A 14436-nucleotide genomic window follows, 5' to 3' on the forward strand; every position below is an offset into this window, starting at 1 on the left:
TGCTGGGAGGCTAAGGCAGCTGGGGCTGCAAGGGCCAAGCCCCTTGTACGAATTTTGTGCATCGGGCCTCTAGTAGTATATTGATGGCAGTGCTTTGAACAAATGGACAAATCCATGAATCTTAATGGTTTCCCATTGTCCTGTGCTTTATCTTGAACATCTCAGAGGAGGACATTAATCTCTCCCATTTCAGCAGAAGTCTTCCAACTAGTTAGAAAAAGCAATGTTCACACATATTATACTTTTCTGCACAAAATAAAAGACTTATGGATAGATATAAATATTATAACAAGAGCTGAGTCACCCACAGACACATATTGAAAACTACATGTCTCCAGGTAAGGGCACAGGTAAAAATGGAGGAGCTGCAATCAGATTGGACATCTAGCAGAGACATGTAAACACCTGAAAATGTGGTATAGATATAGGAAACAAACTGAATGTCCCACCTTGCCAAAACAAACATATGCTGGAGTGGCTGAGGAGAGGGAAGAAGAAATACTGTGATTTTATCCACTTGAAATACCTTCCACTCATATTACTATCAAAATCTGCTCCATTCTTCAATGCCTTCTCTAGCCCAACCTCCCTGAAGCAGAATTCCTTATCCACAACCATCTAACTTCTAGCTTCTGCCTCATAAGTCTTAGCTCTTAATCCTGAATCATAAACTTGACTTTCACTTCTTGTTTAGCGTTCGTGCCATTTCACTATTTTTGTGTCCACATAGTCACATATCTTGAAAGAGTGAAAGCTCATTGAGTTTAGGAAACCCCAAGACTGGTTTCAAATGCTAGTTTAGGCCCTTAATTCATTGCATAATATGGAGAAGACACTATCTTTTTGGTCTCAGTAGCATCATTTATGAAATGGGGATAATATCCTTTCAATTTTTTGTTATAAAACTTAAATAAGACAATATATGTGAAGTATCTGGCACATAGTAGGTCTTCAAAATGGTCTTTGCTTATCCCACCACCAGCCCTCCATACTTTCCATTATGATATACAAACTAGGTTTTGGATAGCAGGAGTTTTACACACCTTTTGTGTCTTCAGCTATTTGTTACAGAGTGAATATTAGGTACTATTAGAATGAAATAATAAAGTGACAGATACTGAAGGCTAGACATCAAGTATAAGCACATTGTACTGCTTATTGGCCTGGGCAAGCATCATCATTTTTATACACTGGCCACATGTACAATAGGGAGTGGCAAGGATTTTGGTAAACTTCAGAGTTTATGCCTTACACTTAAAGAGGACAGCACTTCTCAGCTCTACACAATAGAAGCTGAGCAGGAATGTGGGTCCAGGGTTGTTTGATGTCCTACTTTTTTGTGTTTTTGTTTTTTGGTTGTTTTTTTTGTTTTGTTTTGTTTTTTTGTGTTTTTTTGTGTTTTTTTTTTTCAGAGAAGCCATAAATCTAGATTTCTATGTCATATTTTGAAAAAACAAGTCTGTGGACTGTTATTTTACAAATCTGAAAATGATAAAAGATGCTCAGGCAAAAGCTAAAGTATCTGTCTGTTATCAATGCCGGCTTAAAGTCTCGTTAGAATGTGTTTCTTGCGTAGATCCACAACAAAGGGGACCCACTATAATCAGGCACACTACCCCTCAGCTGATTGACACTTAGGCTCTCAGCATTTTTATTCTGTGTTATTCTCTGACTCTTGGAGACAGCTGTTCCTTTGTATTAGGGGGCTAGCCCTGTGACATGTGTTCTCAGCAACACCAAATGAAAGATTTTCATGGGAGAAACCAAGATGGCCGCACAGGTAAATATTTGAACTTGTTGCCTCACACAACCACTTGAAAACTACAACTAAAAGACAAAATGGACATCATCCAGAACCACAGGAAGGCTTGCTAAGTGGAAATTCTACAACTAGAAGGGAAGAGAAAAGCACTCTGAGCCTCAGAGGAGCTGCAGAAGTAAAGTGCAGAGATACAGAGGCACGTGCACTCGGAAAGGGCTGGCAACTGAGTATACAGCTGTCTTTTTCAATCTGGAGGGAGACACAAGCTCCCAACTGCTCTTCACTCCAGTTTCGGGCAAAACTCTGGGGACCCAGACTCATACAGGGAGAAACTGGACTGTCTGGCAGCGGGTAGAACTCCAGGATGGCTTTCTCTCAGAGGTGCTTGCAGTGAGTACCAAAGGACACTGAGACCCAGGGGCCTCTTAGGGCAGGGCTAATGGGAAGCCATTGCTGTTTGCTCTGCCCTGAGATTCCACCCCATCCAAGCTATGGGCAGAGGCTTTTGCATATGAATGGACTGGTCCTTTGAAATCCAAACCTACCTAACAAACTGCAGCTGAGTCAGAGAGACCCAGAACATCCAAAAGAAGGCCCAAGGTCCCACAGCAGCTTGCATTGCTTCACAGCAGGGCCTCAACTAGGCACTTCCAAACCCCAAACAAAGAAGAGGAATCTGCAGATCTCTCCATAGCTCCTGCTTGGTGGCCTCAGGCAAAGGCTAAATTAGCATCTCCTTGGAGATCCAAGAGTCAGCTTACCCAGGGGTCAGAGTAGGACCATCCAGATTACAACTTCTTAGATCCATAAGGGACACACTCAGGGGGCAGACTCAGTACACCAAAGCCCCAATGAAGCAAGTCTTGCCTCATAAGGATGTCTCCAGCACAGAAGTTCTCCCATCATAGACACAGCTGATCCTCACAGCCAATTGGCCAGGAGATCAATTCAACCCAGTGATACAACAATCAAAGCTTAACTACAACAAAACTGTGCACACAGCCCACAAAGGGGTGCACCAAGAGTGTACACCTCAGGTAACTGGAGAGGCTGAGCCACTGGGCCCTATAGGATACCTAGCACACAAAACCACTCTGTCAGCATGGGAAGCAGCCAAAATGTGGTGACAAACGGGTCACAAATGAAAGAAATGGAGGAAAGCAAACTATTGGATATAGAATTTGAAACAATGGTTATAAGGTTCTTCAAGAATTTTCTAGAAAAGGCCAATAAATTTAGTGAGACCCTTGAGGATATGAAAAGGGATCAACTAGAAATTAAACATACACTGACTGAAATAAAGAATGATATACAGAGGAGATTCAACAGAAGACTAAAGGATCACAAGAATCAAGTCAAAGATTTGAAATACAAAGAAGCAAAAAATACCCAACCGGAAAAACAAAAGCAAAAAGAATCCAAAAATATGAAGATAGTGTAAGGAGCCTCTGGGACAACTTCAAGTGTACCAACATTCAGATTATGCAGGTGCCAGAAGAGACCTGTTAAATTGTGTTGTCAGATTTTTTGAAATTTTAAAGAAAGCTAAGATACCCAGATTTTGATGTGAAACCTCTTGATTCTTAAACACTGTACTAAAACTACCGTAGCTTATGGATGGCCATTTTGGCAACCCATTCTGCAGTCATCAATAAGTGGCAAGTGAGCGGCCTAGAATAAAGTGCCGAGAGCGGTTAGATCAGAGGGAACCAATAATGTGTCTTCTTTACCTTTGCACATGCCATTCCCTCTTCCTGAACACACTTACCTCATCCCTTCCAGCCCCCTCACTTGGTCCTCCTGGAGAGCTTCTGTTTGTCACTAAAACTCAGTTCCACTACCACTCTCTGAGAAACAAACCCTACTCCTCAAGACAACTCTAACACTTCCACAAATCACTGCTATAACACATGCAACATTACATTTTAATTTTCTCTTTAGAGAGCAGTCAGCCTTACAGGTAATAAGGTCCTCCAGGGCAGGGAACATGTCTTCCTTTTGTCTGCATTGCTAGTGCTTACCACCATACCTGGGCTTCATTAAAGGCTCAGAAATGCTTGCTCAGGGAATAGAAGACTTTTTAGACTTAAGAGTTTCTTTCTCAAAGTTTGATGCTCATACTAACTACTGCAAAATCCCCCTAGGGCCAGTTCTTGAATATTCTGATTCAGAAAGTCCAGAGTCTGCCTCTGAATCTTGCTTTAAATAAGCTCCCTGGATGAATATTATGGGCTCTAAAGTTTGAGAACCTATGAGCTGAAATGTAACCCCATAAGGAAAGAAGTTATGTCTTCTTCATTGAGCATTACATTCCTCGCACCTTTCACAGTGCCTGGCACAAAGTAGGCATATAGCATGTATTTACTGAATGAATGGATGGATACGTGAATGAAAATGTCATAATTAAGTTACATCAGTACTCCTTAAACTGCTAACAGAAAGCCCAATTAGTAGTTCATCTGTTCCTTTATTTATACTTACCATAAAGGCACCCAGATAAACTGAATGGTCAGTAACTACCATATCTATGGACAATTTCCCTAACACATGCCCTTGTAGGCTTGGAAGAGTACTCAGAGGAGATCCCAAGGTATTTGGGTTGCTGATTCAATGACTTTATTCCTTAATGATGGCATACTAGGAAAACAAGAAAGAATGAATGAAGAGAAGACACAAAACTCTCATTTTGGCCAGTGGTGTTAGCAATCTTCCTCTTCCATCTCTTTGGCATCCTCTACCCCATAACCACCATTCTTTCTTTTTAATCCCTGTTATTAACACATTTAGTAGGAATAGCTCCTCTTATACTTCTCCCTTCCCTTCTCCACCCTCTGGTGGAAGGATAATGAATAGCAAAATGCACAAGAAAATATCAAATGACAGCAAAAATTATAAAAATACGAAGATTTGATTATTTTCTGGAGGTAAAACTGGGGCAGTTAATTTAAAGTAACTACTGGTTCATATTTCAAAAAGCACCTGATATTAAATCTGAATAAGATGTTGTACCCGTTTTCCCATAAATGATTGATGGATGCATCTTCCTTAAAACTTCTCTCTTCCCTTTGATGTTTTTTTAGTCAATTCCAATTGGGACAGGTGTACAATTTTCACAGACCAGTGGACAGCATGAACATAGCCCAGATGGTCCCCAGCCTCATGTGGAAGTTTACAGAGAATCTTCCAGGAAGGTTGGCAATGACAATGCCACAGTTGCTACCCAAACTGCCCAGTACCCTCTCTGATCTTGGAGCTAACGGGAACAATTAAAGATCTAAGCACAAGATAGTGTTATTGCTTCTCAGACAACCTCTTCTGTCAGACCTGTATCCCCTCCCCCTCCCTGCCCCTTCACACACACACACTGGATTGTAAGCTATAATACTTAAGAACAAGGGCCTTTTCTCATCTCTGGTTTTCTAATGTCCATTAGAGATTGAAAGAATAAGCAAATTCACAGGAACTTGTGCACTGGTACATGGCAGTAATCAAGGTCAAGAACCCAGATCCATTCATTCTAGGTTCACTAACCACAATGAATGATATTTCATATTTCAATCTCCCTAATAAATGGCCACCAGCCCTAATAGAGATCAAGGCTTAGGTTGTGAAGATAACAGTACAGAAGCACCACCTTTTGCCTCAGAACATTTCCTCCTATTTTTGTCTTCTATTATCTTGTCCTGTCAGTCAACATCTTAACACTAGGACAGCAGTTAACATCTCTTTCCAACAAGCTGTGCTGTAGACAGTTCTCAGTAGTATGAGTGCCAGCCTTTTATTCTTCTTGATTTCCTAAACAAGTAATCCTTCTTGAGTAATGGAACCTTTTGAGAGGATGTATGACAAAAGCTATGGAGTATGACAAAATCTTTGGAGTCTTTCCTCAGGAAATAAATGAGCATATTCATACAAATGCAAAATATTATACATAATCACAGGTTGTTTTTAGATGCATTGATCCACCCATCCAAATCTATCCAAATGCTCTACTGTAAGCCATATCAAAAGAAATGAGAGGTTATCAGATAACCAAATACCTACTCAAGATTATTTTAGCTTCCCAGGGAGATGGTTTCACAGAACTACAACTCAACAATTAAACTTCAGCTCTTTTTGAAGGGTATCAAGTAACAAAATAGACAAGATGTTTCAATCTCAGCATTACTAACATGAAGAATTGCTATTTCATTTATTCAATGGGTAACTCTTCTGCAAAATCAAAGCTGCAATTTGAAGCACTATACAGTTTTCTTCTTAGGTGCTTTATCGGGCCATTGCCTTACAACACCCAGAAACTCCATTTTGCTTCTTGGGTAATCTCAGTATAATTGATCAGGTTACCATGGGAAACATTGTCATGCCCAGGAAAATGGACCTTTGTTTCACTAGACCACCATTTACTTCCTGGATGATCTTGGGGATATTATATAACCTGTTGAAGCTTTAGTTTCTTCATCTCTAAAAGATAACAGTGCTCTGCAGGGCTCTTGTGAGGATTAAATGAAAAACAATTAGTGCATTGCTTAGGCCATAGTAGATGCTCAATATATGGCAACGAATGTAGTTATCATTATTTATAAAATACTTCTAGTTCCTGAAACAAATATCCTCAATAAATGGAATCTGATAAAATTATAATTCTTGGAATTTGTATCTACATTATTCTATAAGTGGTTTTAGGGATAGGAAGAATTCTAAATTCTCAGTTTGAGCCTGCAAAGCATGTTCGGTTCAAATCATTGAGAGCCCACCATGAGGAAATGAGGGAAAGATTAAAGAAATACTATCTGTGACTTCTAACATCCACGGCTTAGCAGAAGTGACCGAGTCCATGTGACACACAAAACCTATGGTTCCAGTTTAAACCAGTTTCAAATCTTAAGTAGTTCTTGCCCATTCAGCTCACACTTCCATGCCATAATACCCCCTTGAGCTTAATCCCTGCAAGGAATATGTCTCTACTGATTAATTTTTATGCTTTCATCTGTCACAAAATGGCAATCATGTGACCACATAGTTTCTTTTTCAGTCCTAGTTGTCAGAAAAACTCAGGATGGTGTTTGTTGCCCATATTTTATAATGCTTTCAATTCAGATGTTGGAAATTTATTTCTCCCTTCTCCTTCTGAGGTCACCTCTGTTCTGCATTATGCTCAAAGTCTGCCCTGCAAATTGTGTTCAAGCAATCAATCACTTCAAAGCATTTTAGAAATAATCAAGGCACTGATCTTTCAGGAATTATTAGTCATTTCCCAAAATGGAAAACCAGATATACAACTTCTCATATAGTCTTTTTTTTAAATCAAGTTACAGGGACATTTTCTCCTTTTAATTTTTGGACAGGAAAAGGCTTAAGCATTTTAAACCACATTCTCCAAGTCAGACTCTTGATTTCAATGTCTCTCAGAAGTTTCATAAGTACGAAAACTCTTTCAGCGAAATCAGAAAACCTGTGAGGTAGAGGAGATGCAGTCAACCCAAGTACCCATTGTGCTGGCATTTAAAGTTAGCTGACAGTGAAAAAGTGAATCTATTCTATGAGGCATTGCAGGAGCTAAAATGCCAACTGATGGAATCACTCAAAAAGCCCTAGACATTTTTCTTGGAGGGCTTTCTCTTATGAAGACAAATGACAACTCAAGTCATTTTTGCAACACCATCACCTACCCACAGGCCCTCTTCTCATTGGTCGATCGCAGAAAAAAATCTCAGAAATAGAAGCAATTACTTACATCTATAGGTCATCTCAAAGCTGTCGCTGATGTTCACAATATCAATCTGGGGGAGGAGCTTTGGGGGCTCTGTGAGTTGCGACAAAGCAAATCTAAAAGCGGCATGTTCCTGCGACTGCTGGTTCGGAAATAATCCCCCTGTGAGGAAAGAAAATGAAGAATGGTTTCTGAGCTAGAGACAGGTTTGATTCCTTCCCAGAAGGACCTCCTTCTTCTCCCCATGCCACACTCACTAGTTGTAGCCTTTAGTGGTGGCAGTGAGAGTTCAAATAGAGGTAACTGGACACTGAGGCTTACATTTCTGTAGATGGGCTTTTATGGGACAAGGGCCTTTAACTCACCAGTCACTCTCCCCAAACATTGGATTGTTACCCCTCGACTCAGCTCAGGTCAGAGAAACCAGGAGAACTGTGGCATTTCCCTTTCTCCTCCCTGTGCCAACCACCTAGGTGCCCTATGCTCTTATATGCACATAGACCCTTGTTGTGTCTAACTTTGTCTTCTATCGAACCCATTTCTCACCACAGAGCCTTACAGGAGTAGTGCTACTACATGTGGCACAGTGAATCCTAACTCTGGGGCCCTGTGGGCTTCTCCCACACTATACCCATTTGGTTTGATACTTTTGGCCTTGGACCTGCCAAGACCTTCATGCGATTTAACTCTCCTATCACCTGGAAGGTTCATTCTTCATCTCCTCTGAAAACTCTTGATTTTATGCAAACAGTGTTTTGCTGCTTCTTTTACACTCACATCCCAGCTACCTAGGAATGACTTGTTACATAAGGAATTGCCCTGGTGTGCATTTGCATGATAGAACCTTGGCCTTTAAACAGCTGAGGGCTTCGAATGTCCAGAGAATATGAGTTTTCTATTCTAGTTAAAAAGAACAACAAAGGCGCCTGTTGGGGCTCCATTTCCAAGAAACAAGAGTACATGGCTTACCTTTGTATTTACTGTGGGCATGTAAATGAATTAAAACACATTCCTGTGGGTGAACGTGAGCTATTTCCAGAGGTTGCACTACAATGAATGTTTACACAGAAGTTTACCGCAGAGCCCAGAGGAATCATAGTCCCAGTGTCAGGCACTTCTAACTTCTTATACAGGGGGTATGTGTTTGGTTTCCAGAACCAATAAATAGATTATAAGGCTTTTCATAGAGATTGTACAAGGAAAATCACGTACTACCTGCTGGCAGTGATTTTTTTCAGCACTTGCTCTACAATTTAATATTTCAGCCCTTTATTTGAAAACAGAACAATGGTTGTATCAGTTGAACAGCAAGTGGGAGTTAAATATGATGAAAACTCTCCAGAGACACATGGGCAAGCAAATCATGTACACTCTCCTCCCTCCCATGTTAACCCCATGGCAAAATACACAAATACACTCTGACATATCTGAAGAAAAACATTTTCAATCAGCAAGGTATGGGCAATACATAAGTACCAACATAAGCAATGCTACACCTAAAAGCAAGCGATTTACACCTGTGCATAGTCTTCCATTTTAAAGAGGGAAAACAACAAACTCCTTCTGGATTCTGTTGCTCTCCCTTCACCCCCAAGATGACCATACCCCAAAACACTTCCCAGTCCCAGTCTTTCCCTTGGAGCCCCTGCAGTGAATGAAAGAGGGGGTGGGAGTGGGGAGGCAGGCAGCTACAGGCTGAGCTGCTGGGAGGCAGGAAGTTTTGTTTTGCTTGTAAGGCACTAACACAGGTACACAGACACACTTCCGAATGTAGCTTAACAGGTGTCAGGAAACAAAGCAAGTTACTCCGTGGCTATTCCAGCCCTCGGAGCCAGCCCGCTGGGGAGGCCAAAAGTGACTGATACTGCAGCACATGCTGTGTGCTCAACAGCATACCACCTGCACCACAGCCCCCCACAAACAGACTCACACAAAGAACACAAGTGATAGGTGATGAGAACTTTCCCTAAGGAGCTAGGTCCCTGTCAGGGGTGAGAAAACAGAACCCAAACCAGCCAAGATGCTTCCAAGCAGAGCAGCTTGCTTGATTCCTCCTTACAAACAGCTCTGAGATGCGGTCACACTGAATCCCAGGGCCCTTGTGGACACGCGTTGTAATTGGTCTAACAGTTCCTGTTTGTTTTGCTTTCACCCATTATTAACATGAGAAGCAGTGTAGGTTGGCTGCCCCATAAATACAGGGAGGCTGGGGGTCTTTTTAGAAGCACAACAACTAGGAAGGGGAAACAGGGAACAAAAAGACAAGCAGCCTGTGGAAACCAGCTGCAAGTTGCAGGGATGGAGCCCAGGGCTGGGAAAGCTCGGAGGAGGGCAGAGGAGTGTGTGTAAATGTGTGCGTTTGTGTGTAAAGGTCTGTGCACAGAAAATCGAAGAGGAGGGAGCCATTGAAGGAGCAGAGAAAAGGCAGGCTAGGAAGTCCCAGGATCCCAGCAGTGGGGACCACCAGCCCGGCATGGCAGACAGCAGAGAGCAGGCAGCTGGAAGAGTCCAGAGCAGGAGGGGAGCCCCCTTACTTGGGGGGTGCTTTTGGCATTATTTCAATGGCTGCAATAAACCCGTCGCTCCTTATTTTAGATGGTCTCTTTAAAGAGACCTCCTCCAGCTAAGAAATCACTGCCACTCTCAATTAAGTGTCTGTGTGGCTACTTAATACATAATCACACACATCAGACACCACAGGTATTTATATAAGTAAAGGAAATCAGGCACCATCTACCAAGCAATGGAGTTAACTCCTTAAACCTCCACCATTTCTTTCCTTGCTAAAGCTTGATTATTTTTATTCCTCCATTTCACATGCTCATGCCTGGAGTGTGTGTGTGTGTGTGTGTGTGTGTGTGTGTGTGTGTGTGTGAAAGAGAGAGAGAGAGAGAGAGAGAGAGAGAGAGAGAGAGAGAGAGAGAGAGAGAGAGCACTTCCCCTCTGCTCCCCATCTGATCAAGAGGAGCCCCCTCCCCACGCTGTGGCCCAAGTCCTTCTCCCATCACCGAAGCACAGCTTTCACTAGTCAAGCACAGTCCTTAGTGGGGGTGGGGAGACATAGACACCCCCCTCCTCAGAAAAAAACCTGGCCAGACCCCAGAAAGTCCCTCCCCCGGCTGCCCCTCTCACTCACCGATCTGGATATTGTTGGGGAAATTGGCACCTACTACCGCGCCTAGGAAACCGGTGCAGAAGAAGGCAAAAATGTGCTGCATATTCCTTTTTGCATTGGCGAGAAAGAAGCCCAGGTCCAATCATAGATTTGGTGTTTCCCCCCTTCCCTGTATTCCTCTCTCTGTTCTGCTGTTCCTTTCCTCCTGCAGTTCCTTCCGCGTTTCCTTTCTTCCTTTCTTCCTTCGGCAGAGGTGTGTGTTTCCCTTGGAATCCGAGCACTTAAACTGCAGTGTTAACACCAACTGACAGCCAGATTAACTGAGCACGGAAAAGAGAAGCCGTCCTCATGCTAGCTGGAGCGCTTGCTCCCCTCTCCTCCCCTCTCCTCTCCTCCTCTCCTCTCCTCTCCTGGAGCAGCCTGCCTCTCTCTCCCTCCCTTGCTCGCGCTCCCTCGCTCTCCCCCTCACACTCACACAGGCAGCAAGCTGTGTGCTCATGCCCACCAGCCAGCTTAGAGTTCCACAGCTGCCCTCTCTCCCTGTCACTCCTGGCCTCCCGTCCTCACCTCATCCTCCTTTCAGGGTGCTAGGCGGATGGGTGGGAGGGTGGGTGAGGGAGTGTGATACAAGGAGCTTGGTCCTAAAAGGGACAAAGCCAGTGTCCCCTTCCCCCGCTGCCCCCTTGCCTTCCTCAGCTTTCTGCCCCCTCCCCCAGCCCCCAGCCTGGCAGATGCTCCTGGGAATGTGGGTTCAGCTGTAAGTCAGTAGGTGGCAGGGGGTCCCCGCAATAGTCCTCCATCCACAGGCTGCTTGATCTAGGTCACTTTTTCTAGGAGCGCTCGGGCTGTGCTGGATATATCTCCTGCACTCCACTGGCCCAATTATTCCTACAACTAATTCCTGAGGGGAAGACCCTAGAAAGCCCCCTAGGAGCTTTAGAGGGGAAAAATGCTTTCCCTCCCTCATGGGAGGAGTGACAGAAAGACAAACCTGAGAGTCTGGGATGATTGGCAGGTGCCTTTGCTTGGACATTGTGCAGTCCCTGTGTGCCTTTGCGGGTGGAATTGGTGGTCCCTAAACCATAGGCATTGAAAATGGGCCCCCTTCCCCGCTTCCCTGCATTCCACAGGAGACTCTGGCATCAGAATGTGTGGGTGTACATGACGGCAAAGGATACTTGCCCAGAGCAATTACATGAGTCATTTTGCAGGGATTGGAGTGAGAGGATTCAGACTTCTTACAGTTACCTCTGGATGCGGCCATTCTCCTGTAAACTGGAACTCCATAGAGCCTCCTGGACAGGGGTTCTCGCTGGAATAACCTGCAGGGGGACAACTCTGGTCAGGGAAACAGTGTGGGTTCCAGAGTAGTCGTCATTACCAATCACAGCACTTTATAGTTTCTGACGCGACTTCACAGTGTTACCCTGCTCTCTCCTCACACCTGTGACGTGGCCACAACCCTTATTTTACTAATGAAAAAAGTGAGACTCTAGGATTCAACCATAAAGACATGGACCTACTAAGATGGAGTCTGGATGCTCAGGACTAACACATCTATTGTTTAATCTATGAATTTGAATATTCTGGGTATTACCAATGGGCCCACTCACTGCCCTCGTCAGAATCCCACTTGATGAATGATAGTCTTGGAAACGAAAGCTCTATTAGAAAGAGGGAGAACGGACCCAATTTTGCTTTGTCATTTTGACTATCCAAAACTCCCCACTTCCCTCACTGACAATGCACATTCTCCCATACTTGCAGGACAGCTAGGAAGGCTGGGATTTGCAAGAAATATCAGACCGTGTTTGATGGAACCCCTAAAGTAGGAGCAACTTAGAGGTCAGATGCTTTATAATTTCCCATGCACTCTCACATATATTAATTAGCTGAAGTGATTTTCAGAGCTAATGTTATTTATTTACCATGTGCCAAGTTCCATGCCATACAATATGTTTGCATCATTTACTTGTGCAATGACACCTGTGGTAGATCATCTAATCCCCATTTTATAGTTCAAGAAACTGATGCCTGAAATTCACCGGAGATTCCATTACAAACAAGGGAGAGATTGGGGATTTGAACACAGGAAACCCTGCAATCAGGCCCAAGCTCTTAACCCTTAGGTTCTAATGCAGACAGCACTCGGCAGGAAGATTCTAAAGGTATGTGAACCTTAGCTTGAGAAGGTGAGAGAAGAGATCAGGAAAGGTTGCCTCTAAAGTCCCCGCTGACATTAGACGTCTGTGATGCAGTGATTCTGGCTTAAAATATAATTTCTCCATTTGCATTTTTTTGTCTCTTACTATTTTGAATGGTACCAGGGGAATCTTTTAAGATCTCTGAGCTTTATGCCTGGTAATAATAATAATTAGGCTGTCACTGGAAGCTTCACACTTTTCTGTCACCTTTCAGAGGAAGATCTCAAAGCCCTTTACAAGAATTAATTAGCAAAACCTCAACACCCACCTGGAATAGGCAGGACTTATTTCACTTACTTTGGAGGAGAGGGTCTTAAAGTAGTCAAAACCATACATTTTCTTCAATCATTTCAAGTCATGCAGTCAGGTAGGTTTTCCTAAAATAGAGTTCTTCATTATTGCTCTGCTCAAATATGACCAATGACTCCCATTGGCCTATTAAATATATAGAGTTGCTCAATCCTATATAATAAAAGGGCAATATGCAAATTGAACAGCAGAATGACCAGTCACTGTGATGTGCACTGCCCACCAGGGGACAGATGCTCAACACAGGAGCTTCCCCTTGGTGGTCAGTGCACTCCCACAGGGGGAGCGCTGCTCAGCCAGAAGCCAGGCTGGTGGCTGGGAGTGCAGCAAAGGTGGCGGTGGCGGTAGTGGTAGCGGCAGCCTCTCACACCTTCGTGGCAGAAGTAGGGATGTCCAACTGCCAGCTTAGGCCCACTCCCCCCCCCCTCCTGGATATGGCCCTAAGCCATCAGTCAAACATCCCCCAAGGGCTCCCAGACTGCAAAAGGGCACAGGCAGGGCTGAAGGACCCCCTTCTATCCCCCTACCTTCCCACCCAAAGTGCACAAATATGCACCTGGCCTCTAGTGACTAAATAAACATGGAGGTTATACATTTCAAGTCTGGGTATCTAGGTCTAAGTACATTAAGGTTCAACTGTTTGCCTTCAGAATTCTCTTCAAATATTGGTGGAGAACATATTCTGTATCCAACAGGGTGTCAGGTGCTGGGGGATATGGAAATGAATCAGATACACAACCCACCTCAAGGCAGGTGAATGTGGTAGAAGAGAAAGACAGATGAACCCAGTCATCCAGAGCACTCAATGGCACGTGCTCTAATAGAGATGTAAACACAACACAGGGGAGCAAAGAAGGAAGCGAAGGAAGGGACTGAACATCTGTCTGGGGAGTCAGCCGGGCTTCCAAAAAGCTGAGCTGTGAAGGAGGAAACTACAGGCAGAAAGTGAGGGCCGAGCCCAGCAGTGTTGACCAGTGTTGACTCATGAATAAGGAGTTACAGTTCAATTCCTGGTCAGGGCACACACCCTGGTTGTGGACTTGATTCCTAGTGGGGAGCATGTAGGAGGCAGCAGATCCATGATTCTCTCCTCATTGTTATTTCTATTTCTCTCTCCCTTTCTCTTCCTCTCTCTAAAATTAATTAAAAGAAAACATATATTTTTTTAAAAAAAGAAAGTGAGGGCTGAGAACAGAGATGCAAACCAAGGGAAGAGCACCTGCAAGGGCTGGAGGCCGGAGAAGATGCCAGGTGTGTAGGCGCCCATGCAGGACAGGTTGGGGAATGTAAAACCAGACAAGGGCAAGGTCAGGATGTGAATGAAAGCCACTGAATT

The 14436-nt window shown here is 43.7% G+C and overlaps 1 protein-coding gene across 4 annotated transcripts in view; it reads right to left on the reverse strand.

The window, feature by feature from the left end:
- Positions 1-11016, reverse strand: part of GRIA1 (glutamate ionotropic receptor AMPA type subunit 1) — a 270354-nt gene extending 259338 nt beyond the window's left edge. For 2 of the 4 annotated variants that reach the window (XR_004985576.2, XM_045577002.1), the window contains exons 1-2: positions 10609-11016; positions 7497-7634 (exon numbers count right to left, since the gene is read on the reverse strand). Coding sequence is in view for 3 of the 4 variants with exons in the window: in XM_045577002.1 (XP_045432958.1) it covers positions 7497-7634; positions 10609-10690 (220 nt within the window). In the remaining variant the exon portion in view is untranslated. The remainder of the gene's footprint in view (positions 1-7496; positions 7635-10608) is intronic. The other 2 variants (XM_036423636.2, XM_036423635.2) reach the window with 2 other exon arrangements.
- Between the last annotated feature and the right edge of the window lie 3420 nt (positions 11017-14436).

Source organism: Pipistrellus kuhlii, unplaced genomic scaffold, assembly GCF_014108245.1.
Source record: "Pipistrellus kuhlii isolate mPipKuh1 unplaced genomic scaffold, mPipKuh1.p scaffold_m20_p_8, whole genome shotgun sequence".
Classification (NCBI taxonomy): Eukaryota; Metazoa; Chordata; class Mammalia; order Chiroptera; family Vespertilionidae; genus Pipistrellus; species Pipistrellus kuhlii.